Source organism: Meles meles, chromosome 3, assembly GCF_922984935.1.
Source record: "Meles meles chromosome 3, mMelMel3.1 paternal haplotype, whole genome shotgun sequence".
NCBI classification, from domain to species: domain Eukaryota; kingdom Metazoa; phylum Chordata; class Mammalia; order Carnivora; family Mustelidae; genus Meles; species Meles meles.
Window position 1 is genome coordinate 151,471,785 of NC_060068.1, and position 20,360 is coordinate 151,492,144.

Genomic DNA, 20,360 nt, shown 5'->3' on the forward strand with positions numbered 1-20,360 from the left:
GTGTGTTCAGCACGAAAAGGGAAAAATAGAGATATAAATCCTCTCCTAACATCATTGAAATGGGACTCTGTCGCAATCATACTTGCCAGATATTTGTTTAAGGAATTATAATTCAGGGGAAATGTTATGTTTATCCTAAAAATGTCTATCCAAAATAAATAAGAGGAGTATCTGCTCGAAGCAAAGTTCCTTTAGCTGAAAGACTTGCTGTCCTCCACAGCTAAAATCCAAATGTATAACATCATTTCCTACGGCGCGCAGATTAACATGCAAATTTGGAAGGGAGACCATCAGTGTTCTCTAGGATCTGACTTCATATTTTCTATCAAATTATCTTCTTTTATCACCCTCATTTTCTCTGCATTCCAAACTGGACCATTCTCCTGTTCCAGAAGTCTTTGCCATATTTGCTCGGTTCTGCGCTCTCCTGTTATTTTGTTACATAGATTTTTTTTAAGAGCATTTTTCAGTTCACAGCAAAATTGAGCAGACAGCCATATACCTCCTCTCCCCACACACATGCCCCCTCCCTCACTATCAGTACCCCACAAATGTGGTCCGTTTGTACTACATTACAAATGTGATTTGTAATTTGTAATACACTACAAATGTAGTCCATGTGTTACAATCAGTGGACCTACATTGACACATCATTGTCTCCCCAAGTCCATAGTTTCCGCTAAGGTTCACTGTTGGCCTTGACAAATGCATAATTGCATGTATACAGCATTGCATTAACATACAGAATAGTTTCTCTGCTCTAAAAATCTTCCATGCTTCATCCATTCTCATGCTTTTTTATTTTACATCTTTATCCTCTTCCTATGAGAATGACTTTCCCCTTCCATCTCCACCTTGTCTTTTTTCATTAATTTTTTATTTTTTATTAACATATAATGTATTATTAGCCCCGGTCCACCTTGCCTTTCAAAATTGTTGTTTATCCTTCAAGATTGAGACCGAATGTCCCTCCCCAGTGACCTCAGCTACTTCTGAATTCCCCTATCAGTCCAGTGAATCTCCCGTAGATCACTTGCCATATGCTGCCTTGTGCGCAGACCTTCGAGTGTATGGCTAACATTCTTTTTTTTTTTTTTAAGATTATTTATTTATTTGACACACAGAGATCACAAGTAGGCTGAGAGGCAGGCAGAGAGAGGGGGGGAAGGAGGCTCCCTGCTGAGCAGAGAGTCTGATGTGCGGCTTGATCCCAGGACCCTGGGATCATGACCTGAGCCAAAGGCAGAGGCTTTAACCCACTGAGCCACACAGGTGCCCCACTAACATTCTTTATTAGAAAATTGATTCCTTCTGAGAAAGGGCCACATCTTACTCATCTTTGGTAAATTCCCCACGATGCCTAGCACAATATTTGACCTAATGGAACCTTTCACTAAGTATTTACTACATCGATTTAAGAATAAATACCCAATATAGCTACAACCCCCCTGAGTAAGAGACAAGCCACGCATAGAATTGATGATTATTTTCACCTGGTTTATAATTCATCAACCACCCATGAATAATACACTGACTACATGTGTCCTGAGCCACTCATGTAGAGGAAAAAATGGCAACTTCCTGTTTGATTTGGGTTTTTTTTTTCCTTCAGCTGTTGGAGATCTTGATCATGATTTACCATCACATGCCAGTCCTCAGGCAAAAGGAGGAAAGTTTCCAGTTCATGCTGGAAGCCGTCTCTCAGATCGCCAGCTTTCACATGGAGGCAGTCGTCGCCAACCTTTTACAGAAACCTCTGCCCTTCGACAGGTAGATGCTAACTAACTGAGCTGCTCTGTTCTCCCAGAAAGGGCTGATCTGCATTGAGGATCAATTTGTGGAATTTGTGGTTTAAGAGAAGGAAAGCAAAAACAAAGGTTGAGAAGTTCTCACCTAAATAATCATTTCAAAAACGGTGTTTGAATCACAGGCATGTTTTTTCCAAGTGTTTTTTTTTTAATATTTTATTTATTTATTTGACAGACAGAGATCATAAGCAGGCAGAGCAGCAGGCAGAGAGAGAGGAGAAAGCAGGCTTCCTGCTGAGCAGAGAGCCCAATGCGGGACTCGATCCCAGGACCCCAGGATCATGACCTGAGCCGAAGGCAGCGGCTTTAACCCACTGAGCCACCCAGGCGCCCCCAAGTGTTTTTCATATACATATCCTCATTAAATGATGAGATTTTTTTTAAAAAAATATACTAGAGGGGCACCTGGGTGGCTCGGTGGGTTAAGCCACTGCCTTCGGCTCAGGTCATGATCTCGGGGTCCTGGGATCGAGTCCCACATCGGACTCTCTGCTCAGCAGGGAGCTGCTTCCCTCTCTCTCTCTCTCTCTGCCTGCCTCTCTATCTACTTGTGATCTCTCTCTGTCAAATAAATAAATAAAATCTTTAAAAAAAATAAAAATAAAAATACACTGTAGGAATAAATGAATATTAGAAAAAGAGTATTTCTCCTCTTTCTGGTCACCTAGAATACACCTAGCTGAGAGGTTTCTGCTTTAACAGACGTCTATCAACAAACCTCAGTCACACACATCCAGAATACTGGACTGTTAAAGAACACATCCTTCTTATCTCTAGGCATGTTAGCATCTCCATTTGTCCCTTGAAATTTTGATTAGTCATACTGTAGTTTTAGAGGGGAACAGATGGAAAAGCTCATATTCCAAAGAGTTGTTTCTTATCAGCTTCCTGCCTTACCACCCTAGGGACACAAAGACACTGTGGAAGGCTCTGGCTGAGAACATAGCCTCCAGTGGTAAACTCTTGAGAGCCTTAACAGACAAACTTGAGAATGAATTAGAAGATGACATGGCCGGGACGGAAGCGATTTCAGTGAGTCGGACAACCCATCACACGCCTGGTATAGCGTCCCGCTCCATGGTCTGCCCCCATCTGGAGCTTGGTGATTGTAGCACTAATCACACTTCTTCCCCTCTCATACCCTGATTTTAAATCAACTCCATCTTAAAATTGGACAAGCATGGCCCTAATTTTGTCTGTGGTTGTCCCTTCTGGGACCAAATTTCTCATCATCTCCAAGAAAATCCATGTATCTTTATTTCCAAATTTGTCTTCAAGATATCCAAAAAGCACCCTTTTGAAAGGCCTCAATGTTGGAAAAGGTTTCATTTAACCTGACTGTGGCCCCCTGGAACTTGGAGCTGACCAACATGGCAGTCCTGAGAGAGAAAGACATTCTGAGTTGAGAAGTTTCCAGACAAATACATCCTCCCTTCTCTGGCTGTTTTTATTCTTGTTTCACTCCTGCTTTGCTTTGTTTTCACAATGAGTGTGGTCAACCTGGAGAGCAATCCTCTGGGGAGAAAACAAACTTGAAAATCAGGCCAGGGAGATGTTCTGGGAGGAAAGGAGCCTGCTTGACTGCGGGTTCCTCTCTCCCCTCAGGTGGCCTGTGCTATGTATGAAGTGGTATCAACAGGCACCCCCATCACCAGCTTGTACCCGGAGCTGTTCACTCTTCTCCTGAAGCTGGTCAGCTGCACGCTGGGCCAGACAATGCCCATTTCCACCTGGAGCCACAGGCGGCGGGTAATGCAGGAGGGAGAAAGGCAGCAGACCGCAGACCCCTGCAGGTACGTGGCCGGGCCAGAGGGCCCTCCCCAGCTACCTGGGTCCCAGACACTAGACAAGGGGCTCTGGAAGTCAAGGCCCATATACCATCTGCTATGACCTCCACCACTCAGGAGGAAACAAGCCTCCACTGACCTTGAGCCCTTGTGCTCTTCTTCCCTGAGCCGGGCCCCCATGTTGCTGCCCAGAACCATCCCAGAACAACGAATGGCAGATCTGAGTGCTTCCATAGAGCTCCATCTCCCTTGTTTTCTCTCATGGAGACCCTTCAAGGAAAGCCGGGATTCCATAATATCCAAGGCCACCAAGAAAAGGAGAAAAATAAAAATCGACACCGTATTTTATCCAACTGAAGACATCACCCATGGAAGGAAGCAAAATGATTTTGTGTATTATTGAAAAAGAAAGAATCCCAACCAAGCCACGAACCCATGCTTTCTTATACTTGCAAATGTTTGCTATATATTTATTCAAAGAGCTCTTTTAGAGTGATTAGGTATAGATTTTTATCCTCTAGTGCAAGGCTCTGTTTCCCTGTCCTGTTGCATAACTTTTTATCCTGGTGTCAAATCAACCTTTTGAAAGACATTCCAAGCAGCATCGAGGCCCAGCACACACAGTTCCATTAATAGATGTCACTTCACTACAGGGACAGTAAGATAAAGGACTGTGCTCCCATCCATGCCTGTACCGGGCTGACTCCAGTACAACCAGCCTCTGGTCGCAACACACCATCCAGGGCAAGAGGCTGCCTGGTTCCAGCAGGCTGTTTTAGAATCCTCAAAAGAGAGGAGTTTGGGGAGGGTGTGTGCTATGGTGAGTGCTGTGAAGTGTGTAAACCTAGCGATTCACAGAACTGTACCCCTGGGGATAAAAATACATTATATGTTTATAAAAAAATAAAAATAAATTTAATTAAATAAAACAAATTTAATTTAATTTAATTTTTTTAAAAAAGAGAGAGGAGTTTGCCCTTTCCACCCTTGGGGCTTTCTTTTCTCATGAGAAGTTAACGAGTTTCTGTGGCATTTTCCTTACTCGTTCAGATCGCCTCCATGTCCCCTCTGACCCCAAATTAAAGTGTGAGATTGGGCAGTGGGTTTTCCCCCTTTCACAGTGTCCCTTCATCCAGGAGTGAGGGAGCCTTGTGGGGAACAGACAGAGCGAACTTAGGGACTCACGATTCCCTGCGTGGGGTTGGCTTACTTTTGTAAGTCTCCTTCAGGCTCTCGACGGTGACTCTGAAGTGTGTGCAAGCCCAAGCCATGACAGAAGGTCTTGCCAAGGAATCTGAGGAGGGGGACAACTTATGGACCCTCCTCAGCAGCCCCAGTACCCACCACGTGGGAGTGTGCGCACTGGCCAGGTAATGGGCGGGCCTTCTAGAACTGGGCACGAAGGAGAACACTCAGAATCGAGTAAAAATGCAGTGGAGACAGCTTCACTGGGAGCAGAGGACTCAGTAAGGATTTATAGTCCAGGAGGGAAAAAGAGGGAAGAACAAGCAGAAGGAGGTGGGAAGAGACGGTGGGAGCAGCCCAGATCCCACCACTCCCCCCAGAATAGAGCGATGCAGGAACAGTGTTAGGAAAGCTGCACCTGAATCGGGCACTTGGATAAGCTATTTGCAATGTAAGCATTCGTGCTTTTTCATCCAACCTCCCTTTTTAGATCATTTATTTTCCTGAGAGAGAAATAGACCCAAATTTCCTCCACTGTTTAGAAAGAAAAAAGTGTCTGCTACAACCGGAGGCTTGCGTTTTCTAGGAGCATGGCGCTGTGGCAGTGTGGGCTCATGATGGACATCATGGAGCAACTGTTCTCATCCCTGACCTCCTCCTCGGAGAACTACCGCATCACCGGCACAGCTTTCTTCTCTGAGGCAAGAGAGGGTAGCCGCGCTCCTGCTCGGCAGACCCTCTGGGTCCCCTTGGGGCAGCTCTCTCAGGGTCAAGAGTTCAGGGGGAGCTCGAACCACAGATGAGGGCCCTTCAGGGAAGCTTTGGGGGTCGAGAGATCCAGCCACTGCCAGAAATATGGTGCCCAAGCAGGGACTGAGAGAGAAAAAAAAAAGAAAGAAAGAAAAGAAAAAGAACCCTCCCCCAATCTCTTCCATTGCTCAGGTCTGCAGAAACCAACCCTCCCAGGACAGAGAAGCCTGGAGAATTAACTATGCCAGAGACAAAACAGAAAGTACTCAATAGGCATATTATCGTCACCTCACACCTTGGCACAAAAGTTGTCCCAGCCAACCCAGAGAAGGAACACAGTCAGTAACTCCCGTTTTCCCATTTTTCCATTAGATTAGAAAACCTCTTCTTAACCAGGTATCGTGGTTCTTGTCACCACGTAGCCTTGACCCATGAGCTGCTCACACCTACAGAGTAGTTTCTGCAACACTTGCTGATTGACCCGGGGGCTCCCTCCTCCCCTCCATGAGTGGGTGGACCCCACTTTTTCCCTGTAGTTGCGATGCACTTGTCACTGTCTTGGAGGGAGGCCACTCCCTCCACTAAAGGGACGAAGTGGCTGTTTTCAGCTCGTGAAGGAACCCATGCTTTGGAAGCACGGGAATCTACGGGAAGTGCTGATCCTCATGGACCAGAGCGCCTGGGACTCCAACGCCACGCTGAGGCAAATGGCCATCCGAGGACTTGGTAATACAGCTTCTGGAGCCCCTCACAAGGTAAAAGGAACATGGGGCTGGGGGCCACTTAAGTAGAGTTTAAGATCATGATTAACTAACCCATTCCTCATGGTTACCTAGAAATTCAGTAAAAATCCCAATATATTGTTACAGTGTTGTCTCTCGGGTAGAAGAAACTGGGACCCTAACCGAATTCTTTTTTTTTTTTTTTTTTAAAGATTTTATTTATTTATTTGACAGAGAGATCACAAGTAGATAGAGAGGCAGGCAGAGAGAGAGAGAGGGAAGCAGGTTCCCTGCCGAGCAGAGAGCCCGATGCGGGACTCGATCCCAAGACCCCGAGATCATGACCTGAGCCGAAGGCAGCGGCTTAACCCACTGAGCCACCCAGGCGCCCCCCCTAACCGAATTCTAATTTCCTTCCCGGGAGCCCCCTACCCTCGTCCACCTGCACGTAGAACGGTTTTTGAGATTAAGAGACCTTATTTCAAAATAGGTGAAGAAGCATAAGCAGATAATATTAGAATCTGTCATCAGAGGCCTGTATCACTTGGCCCGCACCGAAGTTGTCTGTGAAAGCTTGAAGGCTCTAAAAAAGATCCTGGAGCTGCTCACAGACCGAGACGTGAGCTTCTACTTCAAAGAGATAGTGCTGCAAACGAGAACCTTCTTTGAAGACGTAAGTGAGCCTGTTCGGGAATCTTCCCTCCCTAGAAGTAAGCGAACAGGAAGGTTCAGGTAGTGCATGTAGCAGGCAATGTCATGTCCCATCTGGATTCCTCGGCCTTCCCCTGTGTGTCCCCTGCTGCCTTCCTGGGCTGCCTCTGCCTGAGGGTCTTCTCTGGCCGGGGACTCATGATCCCTCTGAGCAGGGGGGAGCAGACGTGTTAGGAGAGAACCCTCAAGCAATAAGAAACGCAAGCTTGCAGATAAACTCCCCAGCTTCCTCCCCCGACGGAAAAATTGAGCCCCACTTGCCCATAAGGGAAATACACTCTTTAATATTCCCTTTTTGTACCTTTCCTCTCTTCCCTTATTCCCACAGATTATGACAGTACTCAACAGAGAGCAGGGCCCATATAAGGACTTGTCACCTCCAATGCTCTTCTCCACTTCCAAGATTCAAAGGTTCAAATGCTCGTATGGTTCATTTTATCTGGGAGTCAGGATACACCACAGCCCGAGGGCCAAACCCTGCCCAGAGCATCTTTCCGTAAATCAAGTTTTATGCATACAGCCATGCCCCTCGGTGACGTGTTGTCTATGGCTGCTTTCACACTTCATCTGCGGAGTTGATCAGTTGTTACAGAAACCATATGGCCCCCAAAGTCTCAATTATTTACTGTCTGGCCTTTTACAGAAAAAGCTTCTGTAAAACCCGCAATCTAGTCAATAATCTAGAAATCAATTTCAAAACAACAAAAAAAAAGATCTGTCAGTGACCCTCGACAAAGGAAGGTCATTTTCCTTCATGCCTTCCAGAAAACTAGATTTTTTTTTTTTTTGGTTTATTCATTGTCATCAGTGTAAAAATCTACTTCCCCTCCAACTTATATCTATTTTTGTGACTGAAACCTGTTTCCTCATGTTGTGTTGTCAGAGGAGATGGAAAACTGCTGGTTTCCTCCTCTTCAACATTAAGGCTTGATTAAATTACCTTTCTACCTTCCAGTCTTCAGACTGAAAAGTCTTCATTTCCTCCATTATTCATCATAAACCTAATTTTTCAGCTCTTTAAATATTTTACAAGCCAGCCACTGTGTTGTGTCTCTCCATGTGGCCTGCACACCACTGAATACGACCTCAAGAAAAATTACCCCTCAGGTCTGATTTTTTCCCATTTATTCACTCCAATTTTTATTTTTTTTTAAATCTTGCCCTTTCTTCTTGACTGTGTGGCAATTTTTTCACCATGGAGGCCTCTAGATTTTAATCTGCAATATATGCCCACAATCAATAATTCTGCAGGTGTGCATTTTTCAGTTTTTGTTATTTTGTTCCTAACCTAATCGCAGCCATTGAAAGCAGCTTTCTGCTGGTTTCCAGCTAATTTCTCAAAAGTATCAACATTCCTTTTAATTCTCGTCTGGTCCTCAAAACTGCTTACGTGGCTCCCACTCAACATAGTATCTTCTGTAAAATAACAAAGATGTTCTTTTCTTCGTTACACAGATTATTGATGGCAACAAAGGTCTAAAGTCACCCCCACAGAGCCTCCCTGCCCTGTTTGTTAGCTTCCTGGGGTTCTTGTGGATCCAGTGACGAGAGTTCTCTTGGATCTGAGCCTCCAATAATCACCTACAAGTTTTGTGGTCAAGATCATGTTTCTCAATCTTATGCAGAAGACAAAAAAACTGAAGTCTTGCCGGGTTGTTAGGTTAGAACTTTGTCATCCTCAGAAGGTATCAGTTTCATCGTATTTGTATCAAAGTGAAGTTTGGTAAAAACTTAGGACTTAGTAATGACATGCTATTCATTCTCTGCTGATGCTGTCTTCCCACAAATAAATTCAACTATACTTTATGAAACTTTGCCCCAAGAGTTTTCTATAGATTAAGCATGCAATTCTGTAATTGCCAAGTTTCTTCCGTCCTCCCTTTCTTTCAATATTTAAGCACTTTCTTGGAATTCTCGAACACGGTGACACTTCAGTGAAATGGTAGAACAGAAGATATGGCTGCCACCCCACGCACCAGGCCCTGTTCCCTCCTGTCTCTGCCCTGACCCCGAAGTCACCTTCCTGTGTGTGACTCCATTTTCTCAGCTCGAAACAAGGACACTAAACTCTAGTATCGCTACCAGAACACACAACCGGTTCGCTGCCTCTTTTCTGCTTTTTCTTACCATTCCTTGGCCTATCATTAGGTCCTATCATTTGATTTCAAAAAATTTAAAAGATTTTGAAAAAAAGTAAATAGCTTTCTACCTTTTTTGTGTTTTATAATTGGTTTGTCTTCTTTTTTTAAAAAGAGACCTGTAGGGGTGCCTGGGTGGCCCAGTTAAACATCTGCCTTCAGCCTCAAGTCATGATCCTGGGTCCGGGGATCAAGCTCTATATAGGGCTCCTACTCAGCAAAGATCCTGCTTCTCTCTCTCTCTCTATCTGCCAAATAAATAAATCATTTTTTAAAAATAAAATAAAATAAAAAGAGACATTTTAGGGCACCTGACTGGCTTAGTCAGTAGAGCATGCAACTCTTTGGATGTGGAGATTCCTTAAAAATAAAATCTTTTCTAAATAAATAAATGGGGGTGTCTGGTGGCTCAGTTGGTTAATCATCCAGCTCTTGATTTCGGTTCAGGTCATGATCTCAGGGTCGTTGAGACTGAACCCTGAATGTGGCTTCATGCTCAACAGGGAGTCTGTCTGAGATTCACTCCCTTTCTCTCTCCCTTCCCCTCTCCCCTACCCCACTCTCGCGCACTCATGCTCTCTCTCACAGATAAATAAATAAATAGTCCTTTAAAATAAATAAATGGACCTTTTAAAAATATATCCTGACCCCATTTCTAGTACATTTAAACATTTCTACTTCCATGGCTTCCATTATATGAGGCAATGTCTCCTGTATTTTTTTTTTAACTTTTCTGGCTTTATCCCAACCAGCCGTCTTTACTTTTTTCTGGAAAATCTTTATTAACTTCCTTTTTTATGGCATTTCTGTTTATGTGCTCATTTCTGACACGTTCTACCTTGTCATCAAAATCAATACGACTCTCTTTTCTTTTCCTAGTATTCCTGGGAATGCTTTTCATTGGCTCTTGTTTGTTGCTAATCCAAAATAATATTCTGCTACTCAGGATGACTTCGCTCTTCATCCCTCGGCCTTTACATGGGAATTTTAAACTAGTTTGCTAGACCTAGAAGGGGAAAAAAAAAAAAAAGGAAAGAAAAACCCCCAGCAAACTCATCAGTGCTTGTTAGAACTCTGAACGGTATCAGCAAAGTGTCTGGGATAACAGGCGGCCATCTTTCTCCACCACCTCACCCTTTGGTTCTTAAAAATCACCCCTATCATCCTGGACAACAAGAAAGTTCCAGAATTTCACATAGGCCAGCATCAGGCTAGGCACTTGTTTGTTCATTCTCTGTGTCTGAGACCCAGAGCCCAAATTTCTGAGCTGCCTTTAACCCCACTGAAAAGTATTTGGGATCTTAGACAAGAGCCCTGGGCCTTGGGCAATTTAGATTAGAAGCCCTGAATCCTAGGTCAGTGACAGGTCAGTGATGCCGTCATGCTAATTTGCATAAAATACACAATAAGCAGGAACCCTCCCCAACCTCTTGCCGCCAGAACTCCCTGTTTACCCTTCCTCTGATCTGTTTCCCTAGTAGCTACTCAAGGACGGGAACAAAATCTCCAGGTCTAGAGCATCACTTAAACCCCAGACCCGTGGTCGTTTAAACTCACAGTGGGAGCGCAGAGCTGCTAGGAATGGAGGGGCATTCTTGGTGCACGTAGAGGTTGTGACAAGAACATACCAGCACCTTCGTCGCAGCCTCCCTTTGCTGATGTAGGACAGGGCAGGTTGGGTGATGGGTGTGAGGAGGGACTCGCTGGGAATGGCCTGTGAGGGGGGACTCACCCACGACATGCCTCTGTCACCACAGGAGCAGGATGATGTGAGACTGACTGCCATCTTCTTATTTGAGAATCTGGCATCCCTCACAGGAAGAAGGTGGAAGATATTTTTTGCGGAAGAAATAAAAAAGAGCATGATTTCATTCCTTCTCCACCTCTGGGATCCCAATCCCAAGATCGGAGCTGTAAGTAGCCTCAGCACAGACATCTTTACCTCCTCCTCCCACCATGGCCAACAAGTGCCAGTAAGTCTGGTCTAGCTGTTCCGGAAGTCAGATCTGAGGCCACCTCTCTCAACCGAACCTGAAGACTGCTTCTTCAACCCTAGGTTCTTTCTTGCCTGCTCTCCGTCAGAGATTGAAACTGGGAAGGTGTCAGCCTTGACTCTAAACCCCAAGCATCACTGGTGTCCATTGCCCCTCTCCCACCACTAGGCGGCATCCTTCCCTTCCTTAGAGGATCCAGCCTTATAGACCTTGACTTGGAACGCTCTGTTTCTTAGGCTTGCCGGGATGTCCTGATCATCTGCATCCCTTTCCTGGGCCTTCAGGAACTCTATGGGGTGTTAGATCATCTCCTTGACGGTCAGGATCTACCAAGGGCCAGGGATTTCTACAGGCAGTTCTGCGTGAAACTGGTGAGTGTGCTGTCAATGCTGCCTGGAAACGCAGAGCCCAGAACCCAGGCGAATCCCAGAAAGGCAAACAACACAGCAAGGGATCTGTGGCCACAGTCAGAGCTGGTTTGGAAGGATCCCAACAATTCTTGGTGTCCTGTCCCATTACCCTCCTCTCTTCCCCAAGTCCTGACTGGGATCTGTTCTCCGAGATTCCTGAATACACCTGTTGATTAGTCCCACAAGGCCCAGTCCTTTTCTTCTCTTCTCTTTCTCTTCTTTTCTTTTTAAGATTGATATTTATTTGAGAGAGAGAGAGAGAGCACAGCAGGGAGGGGAAAAGCGAGGGGGAGAAAGAATCTTGGACCCTGTGCTGAATAACAGAACCTGACATGGGGATCCATCCCTTGACCCTGATATCAGGACCTGAGCTGAAACCAAGAGTCAGTCTCTTAACTGACCGCACCCCCCAGGCGTCCCTCGGTGCTTTTCTGATAACCATAACCATAACCATAACCATAAGACATCTTCCAGTAGAATAATTAATGCCTATGTGAGTGTTCATAGCCTTTTAGCTTCCTTTTGCAGGACCTACCAGATGCCACATTTCATGATGGGTCACTTCCCAGTTGTTCTCTTTGTAATATATATCTCTTTTAGGCAAAGAAAAACCAGGAAATCCTGTGGATCCTCCACACACACTCATTCACCTTCTTCAGCAGCAACTGGGAGATGATCCGGAGTGCTGCTGTCAAACTCACAGGTGAGGGCACTCCACTCTCCCTACTCAGGTGAGTCTGCTTCTTCCCATCTAGGCTTGCTTCAACGGGAAACTATTCCACCATGAACATGGGCATGACTGGGATGACAACAATCAAAAAATGCAAGAAAGGAATTTGTCTTGTGTCTTGGAATAGCTTCCCACAAAGGAACCTGTGCAAATGAAAACTTGTAACATCTTCTGATTTCCCAATATCCCTTCTCCTCCCATTAGTCCCTCCTCCTTCATGGCTCTTCGAGTTCCAAGTCATCACTCCTTCTTTTGTCCAAGTCTTTGCCCCGAGCCTGCTGCCATGCCTGAATGCTTCCTTTGCATCGTCCCTTAGCATAAGCCATAGTAAACCTTCTAAGCTCAGTTGAAGCCGAGAGCTTTAGTAGCTACCTGACACAGTGGAAAATGTGTTGGTGAGGAGACCAGGAGATCTTGGCTCCGCTGTATGATTCTGGACAATTCATTTAACCTCTCTGTGTTGTCTCTTTGTCTGATCTATGAAATAAAAGGGGAACGTAAGTGAATCCCTGAGGATCCTTCTATTATGAAATTCTAAATTTTATCATGACGCCTGTTCCAACTTATCCAGTCTACCTTGAGCAGACCTACTCTTTTGGCCACCTTTAAGACTGAGTTAAAACCTAAGGATTTCTTATTGGATCATATGAATGATCCCTCTAGTTTTACTGTAAACTTTCTGAAGACAATGATCCTATCTTGTGCATGTTTGAAACCCTGAGACAACTGGCAACCCCTGGGAGGACACTGCGTGACCTTTCCCAAGTACACGTTGGGTGAGGGACCACTTTCAGACATGGCACTCAAGACCCAGGAGACATCACCCTGGCATTGTCCTGGGGTCACAAAAGAATCAGAGATTTTGCTCCTTCACTAGCCAGACCACTTGACTTCTGACCAGGTGCAGAGTCTGACCAGACACGCTTTTCATGGCCTCTTCCTCTATAATGAAATTAGTATTTTTCCCCTGTTGATTTTAGATGCCATTGTTCTCAATTTGACCAACCAATATGTGCAGTTATTAGACAAAGAACAACTGACCACACGTGAGTACCAACCCTAGTTTCTGATCAGCATGTTGTGAAAGACGTATCTTTGAGACAAAGAAGCTGTTGCTGCAGCAAGTTCCCTGTTAGCCCAGAAACTGAAAATCCTAGTGCCTCATGACTGTCTCTGATGTTCCCTAGATCCTAGAATTTCTCCCGAGAATAAAGCAGCCCCCAGCCCCAGCCCTTTGCAGGTATCATTCCCAACAGACTGTTGTTTTCCGATTGCCTGTAAACCTACTGATTACTAGGTCAAGATCTTCTCTCCTGCTATTTGACTGTTAAAATAGATTCCCAGCTTGCAGAGTGAAACCCTACCCATTGGAATAGAACGTAAGCCTGGGGGCCCCAGCTCCACATAGAGCTCGACATGGAGCCTCACGCTGTGACATAGCTTGAGCCTCGCCTTTTTTCGTTCACTGAACTCCACGTTCATCCTGTTTCAGGGCTCCAAGCACTTCGGCAAGACCCCTGCATCAGCGTCCAGAGAGCAGCCGAAGCTGCCTTGCAGACCCTCCTGAGAAGGTGTAAAGAGCTAAGCATCCTTCTGTAAACCATCAAGAAATAAACAGCTAGGCTTTTTCTACAACTGACTCCTGTCTTCATCCTCACAACCTACAAACTGGCAGCATCTTGAGGAAAGAGATGGTGCCTAGCCTGGGGAGCTTGAAGTGATGGTATACTCCTTACCCTCCAGGGTCTCTCTGCCAACTTACATCAGTAAAACGTAAATCCCACAAATTCACTTGAGCGATAACCTGTGATTTGCGTGGTGCCAACCACACAGCTTTGTGGAGGTTACCCTTCTATCTTGGGACGCTTGTGTCCCAGCAGATCTCAAAAAATGACAGAAGCTGAAACAATTCTGCCATTCAGGAGAGGGCCACGGTTATTTCCACACATAGTCCTGTCCTTTATTATCTCTGCCAGCCTTGAATTACTGCCCACACTCTTCACTTTCTAAAAAGCAGTCTTATGATAAACTTTAACCTGTGTGCTCTTTCTCAGGCTGTAATTTCTGTTCGAGACTCTGTCAGGTGCTTTTTCTACAAAAAACCCACTCCTACATTGCATTAAATCTCATCGTTTCCTTTCTATCGTTATACCAGAACATTCCTTCCTCTGAATGGCAGGTGTGCATGGGTGTGTTTGGGGAGAGGGGAGTGTTTGAGTGTGTGTGCGAGAGAGAGAGAGAAAGAGAAAGAACATGGATGTGTTAACCTTCCTCACATTTGAATCATAACTCCCCACTCTTTCCCCCAATGCCTACATGAAAGTTCACATACGTGAAATTATGTACATAACGAGAAGCTTCCAACAGAGGGGCTGGCCCTTGTTGAATACCACCGCCATCACCGTCATTCATTAGCAACATTGTTAATCCGACGCATTCCTTTATAAGTTCCTCTTACCTATATTTTAACATCCTCATTCTCAACCTCTTTGGGGAACACCTTTTTTTCCTACAAGACCTGCTAGGGACCAAATGAATCTTTTAGGTTCGAGAATATGAATTGAGTCCATTTATTCATTAATTTAACAAATATTAATTGAATGCTTAAAATTTATAGGGCACCCTTATAGCCACCAGGGCTATGACTATGGTGGAAATAAACAAAAATCCTACCGTTATGGAACTTATAGGCTACGAATTCCATGTATAAATTGCAGAGGATGAAGCCAGTCTCTTAGATAGCCCCCCATGATTCCTGCCTCTGGTATTCATCTAATTCTCTCCTGCAATGAATAGAAATAACCTGTGTGATCAGTACAATATTTCAGAAATTACAAAATGTGGACTTTCGAGGTAAGGTCATAAATGGTATCGAACGCTCTTGAATCACTCTGGGAGTAGCCAGCTGTCATGTGAGGGAAACAGTCAAGCAGTCCAAAAAGAGCTCCGTGTGGCAAAGAATGGATGCCCCCTGCAAGCAACCAGAGCTAACTTGCTAGGTATGTTCATGTGCTCATCTTGGAAATGGATCCATGAGCCCCTAGTCTGAAAGTCTTCAAACGATGAAAGCCATCTTTTGACACATGACTGGATTATGAGATAAAATACAGAAGGCCCAATTAAATTTGAATTTCAGGTGAACCATGCATATTTTTTAGTTAAGTATGAGATTATTACACTGAAAAAAATTTATTGTTTATCCCAAATTAAAATTTAACTGAGCATCTTGTATTTTTATTTGCTAAGTCTGGCAACCCTACTTCAATCTAATGGGAGTCCTGAGCCAGAATCACTTAACTGAACTATGGAATTCTTGAACCACAAAACTATATGAGATAATAAGCCTTTGTTGTTTTAAGCCACTAAGTTTTGGGGTAATTTTCTGTGCCCCAATGGGTAACTATTACACAAAGAGTCCATGATACCTCCAAAGTTGTATACAAATTTCTGTATAATTGTGTAGGTGCATTTTCAGGGTAATGGCTTTCATTAAATTCTTAATGGACTCTGAAGCTATTCCCAAGCATAACATATATGAAACAGAACAAGAAAAAGAAAGTGAAAGCTATGGGTTCCATCGGCCTCTTTTGGCAGGTTATCTCAAGTCAAAAGACTTTCAAAATAGCACTGTCCCACTAGAACTTTCTGCAGTGATGGATACGTTCTGTATCTGCATTGACTAATATGGTAGCCACTAACCACACATGGCAACTGAGATCTTGAAATGCAGCTACTCTGTCTGAGGAATTAACATTTTAAGTTTAAGTAACCATATGTAGCTAGTAGCTACAGTATTACACAAGACATTTTCCAAACTTGGGGCAAAGAGTCCTAAGAGAATTTGAGCCGAGCACTTCAGAACTATAGGATGTTCTCAACAATGAGGATAAATCAACTGACACAGACCTTGTCTGTGTCTGTCTAATTTATATATTTCCACTATTACTCTCCATCCCTCCTATTATCCAACGAAGAGCCTTCCTCACCACTGACTGATAGAAATTAGGGAGAATGCAGTATTGTAATAGTGTCCCATGGTGACAGGTGGGAGCTACACTTGTAGTAAGCACAGCATAACATATAGACTTGTTGAATCACTGTCGCACCCCTGAAACTAAAGTACCATTGTGCGTCAACAGTACTTCAACTTAAAAATAAAAGAAACTCCGTAGAACAGCCACGTGAAACCCACATTGCCACTGAAACTTTATTTGTCTAAACCCTAATCTTAGAAGGATTCTCTCTTGATGAGAATACCCAACACATTTTTTTAAAGATTTTATTTATTTCTTTGACAGCGAGAGAGATCACAAGTAGGCAGAGAGGCAGGCAAAGAGAGGGGAAAGCAGGCTTCCTGCTGAGCAGAGAGCCCAGTGCGGGGCTAGATTCTAGGAACCTGAGACCATCACCTAAGCTGAAGGCAGAGGCTTAACCCAGTGACCCACCCAGGTGCCCCTACCCAACACATTTTTATCACATGCCAACAACAGCCCTTACAAGCTGTGTGACTTGGGGGAAACCATTTAACCTACCTCTTTGTACTTCAATTTCCGCATCTGTAAAATTAGGATAATAATATCTACTTCAAGGTGCTGTTGTGGGGATTAAATGTATTCATATATGTGTAAAGCAATTAGAAACCTGGCCCAGGATCATGGTTAAGTAAATGTTACCTATGCCATATAAATATTAATAACATGAACAAATGTATCATTAGACTCACAAATATTAATGTAAACTCAGCAATTGGTATCTAAAGTCAACTGATTTTCCCACCTCTTTGGGCCATATTCCTGGCCCTGTGCATGCTGCTGCCCTCCTTGGGAGGCTGAGAAGGAAGCTGCCCCCACCCCCCAAACCCGCAGACCTCCCTCCTCCAGTCAGAAGATCCCAGCTCAGCAGCTGGTACTCCTGTTGTGGCTGCCTCAAAGTCCTTGCAGTACACATCAAAGCCTTCCTGACTGCTCTCACATCACACTAGCCACAGGCTCTGCGGCAGGAAAAGTTTAGATCTCTTCACTCCCCCCCAACAATTATTGCTATTAATCCCTCCCTCACAGAGTTGCCCCCAGCCTGCCTTGAAGCCTCTCTTGCCAGTCAGTCCTCCAAGAGGTTCCTCTCTGTGGTTCAAACACACGCATATCACTCATGGGAGAAACACTTCTGGAAGGTCTCAGGGAAATTTGAGTTGCAGAGGAAAAGCATGTTGAAGAGCCACTGAAGAAATGGACAGATTCCTCACTCCTGTTGCTTGCCTCACTATTATTTAGACAAATAATCGTTTTTTAACTCGTGTTTACTTTAGGCTAGAAATGCTTAATGAGCTAGTACTTCTTTAGAGGGCTCAAAAGCACTTGTTTTGCAATTCAGTACTCTTGCCCTTTGACCCAACAGTGAGAGCCAGGGCTCTGCTGGTAAATCAGGGACATTTAGCTTGGCTGACCCTGCTAAAACAGTTTTACCAGAAAACAGGAGAACAAAGATCACAGATGAGAAGAAAGAAATGGGTTTCCAGGGAAAGAAGCCAGGGGAATTGCTTAATTGGCATTGTCCCTGCACAGCCCTTGTTTTAAAGGATATACTATAAGACTAGATTCCAGAAGAATCAGGAACCCTCAAGAAACTCTGAGATTGTAACAAAAATTTTCTAATAGCATTTTTAATTACTAGATTTAGCCCCCAACCCCACCATTATCCTTCAGATTACCTAAGTATGTCACGAGAAAATACATGGTCCATTGAACATGGTAAGAACCTGTGAGCTGATCAAGAGCCTTTCGTCTAGGGCCCTGACAGAGAGCAACTTTCTGACAAGCAATTTTATCTGGCTGTACTCTGGGAATTATTTCTTAGAATTTCTCTTTCTTACTTATTTTTTGTATCTCTAAAACTGGGACAGTAGAAAACATATTAAGTCAAGACCAATCTGAGGGGAAGATAATGGGATTCATCACAAAAATGTATGTGTGTGTGTGTGTGTGTGTATAAAATGGCCAAGTCACCACATGAGAAATGGCATTTGCTTCTTACTTCTTCTTTATCAAACTTTATTTACCCAACAAAATATCCTTACTTATTTGTATTCCTTCTGGACAAACTGTCCTGGATTTTATGTATTGAATTATGTGGTTATCCTGAAAGCAAGATAAATTTGGAGAACACAATTTTATAAATATATGTGACTCATAGCTTCTTTTTCAATTTGGGAGCCACCAAAAAACATAAGATAAGAAATCCTTCTGCATTACCTACCACTTCCTCCAAATATTCTCAGAGATAAATCCTGAGGATTAAATTGACCAATGCCCTAAGACCTTCTTAACTGCACAGTGTTCAAAAAGAGGCCCTGTCTTGGACCTGGAGAGCCTGGAGAATTGCTTATCTGCCTGTAGGATGGGTTAGCTAGGACTTGTTTAATTTTTTAGAGAGAGTAGAGGGGGGATAAGAATTTTTTGTTAGAGGTGCCTGGGGGGCTTAGTCAGTTAAGTACCTGCCTTTGGTTTGGGTCATGATGTCAGGATCTTGGGATCAAGCCCCACATAGGGCTCCCTGCTCAGCAGGGAGTCTGCCTGTCCCTCTGCCTCTGCCATCTGCCCCCTCACCCCGCCCACCACTTGCCCCTTGGCTCGTGCTCTCTTTCACCATCTCTCTCTCTCTCTCTCAAATAAATATATAAAATCTTAAAAAAAAAAAAAAAAAGGAATTTATCTTTTCCCTGATCCCAGTGGAATCATAATAAAATCTTTAATTACCCCACATCCAACCATTGGAGGTTCTGCTCAGGTCTGTGGATGAGGGTAGATAGGCTTATGGGCATGGCTGTTTTGTAGTCTGTAACATTCTAACAAAGATAGAATGAAACCCCATCTAACTATAGCAGGGTTTTATTAAGAAATAAAAATGGCAGAGTACCTAGGAGGCTCAGTTGTTAAACATCTGCCTTTGGCTCACATCATGATCCTAGGGACCTGGGATCAAGTCCCACATCAGCTCCCTACTCAGAGAAGCCTGCTTCCCCCACTCCCACTCCTCCTGCTTGTGTTCCATCTCTCACTATCTCTGTCTCTCTTTCTGTCAAATAAATAAAAATCTTTAAAAAAATAAAATAAAAATGGCTAAATGGCAAAGAGCCATTGAACGACAAACCAAATTATACTGTATCTGGAAGATAGTGGGTAGCCAGAAGAAATTCTTAATCAAGACAGTAAAATGATAAAATCAGTACTTTAGCATGTGACTAACAGAGTAGATAAACTAGTAAATCAGACAGTAGTTATAGGTTTTTGGACTAAGGAAATATTATAAGAATAAATGATATGAACATTTACTAGTAAGGAGATTGAATTAGTAATAAAAAACCTGCCAACAAACGAAAGTCCAGGACCAGACAGCTTCACTGTTGAATTATACCAAACATTTAAAGAATTAACACTAATCCTTTCAAACTCCTCCAAAAAATACAGAAAAGAAGGGAACACTTCCAAACTCATTTTATGAACCCAGAATTACTCTGATACCAAGCCCAGAATGGAAGACACAGGAAAATTGCAGACCCAGATGAATGCAGATGTGAAAATCTTCAACAAAATATTGACAAACTAAATTCAAGCGCATTTAAAGGACCCTACACTGATCAAATGGAATTTGTCATAATTTAGTTCCCAGGGATCTCAATCACCTTTCTCTTCTATATCACACCAGCTCATTGCATTGAAGACAGTACACTGACTAGACCAAATAAAAAAGAAATAGCAGCTATTCTAGACTTCCTGATAGGACATTTGCGTATCAGAGGGTGGGACACAAATCTGACTAAATTCAGGGACCTCAGTGAAATTTTTAGGATGCCAGTGTCTAGGCATGTCAAGATACTCTATCTTAAGTGAAGGATGGGTTGTTGCATCTGGCTCCTCCTACCAACCAAGAAAGGCACAACGCCTACTGGACCTCGTTGGATTTTAGAGGCAACATATTCCTCAGTTGGGTATGTTACTCCAGTCCACTCACTGACTGGCCCCAAAGCTGCCCGTGTTGAGTGGATCACAGAATAAGAAAAGGTTCTCAGCATATGCAGGCTGGTCTGAAGCTGCTGTGCTCGTGGGTCGGAGCACCCAACACAGCCAGT

General features: G+C 43.8%; 1 protein-coding gene across 1 annotated transcript in view; it reads left to right on the top strand.

The window, feature by feature from the left end:
- MROH2B (maestro heat like repeat family member 2B) overlaps positions 1 to 13,834 on the top strand; it is a 64,412-nt gene extending 50,578 nt beyond the window's left edge. Inside the window, exons 32-43 of the mRNA XM_046000670.1 lie at positions 1,613 to 1,770; positions 2,714 to 2,840; positions 3,414 to 3,601; positions 4,825 to 4,965; positions 5,367 to 5,481; positions 6,139 to 6,285; positions 6,743 to 6,925; positions 10,859 to 11,014; positions 11,332 to 11,466; positions 12,106 to 12,208; positions 13,216 to 13,281; positions 13,728 to 13,834. Coding sequence (XP_045856626.1) covers positions 1,613 to 1,770; positions 2,714 to 2,840; positions 3,414 to 3,601; positions 4,825 to 4,965; positions 5,367 to 5,481; positions 6,139 to 6,285; positions 6,743 to 6,925; positions 10,859 to 11,014; positions 11,332 to 11,466; positions 12,106 to 12,208; positions 13,216 to 13,281; positions 13,728 to 13,834 — 1,626 coding nt within the window. The remainder of the gene's footprint in view (positions 1 to 1,612; positions 1,771 to 2,713; positions 2,841 to 3,413; positions 3,602 to 4,824; positions 4,966 to 5,366; positions 5,482 to 6,138; positions 6,286 to 6,742; positions 6,926 to 10,858; positions 11,015 to 11,331; positions 11,467 to 12,105; positions 12,209 to 13,215; positions 13,282 to 13,727) is intronic.
- The last annotated feature ends 6,526 nt before the right edge of the window (positions 13,835 to 20,360 follow it).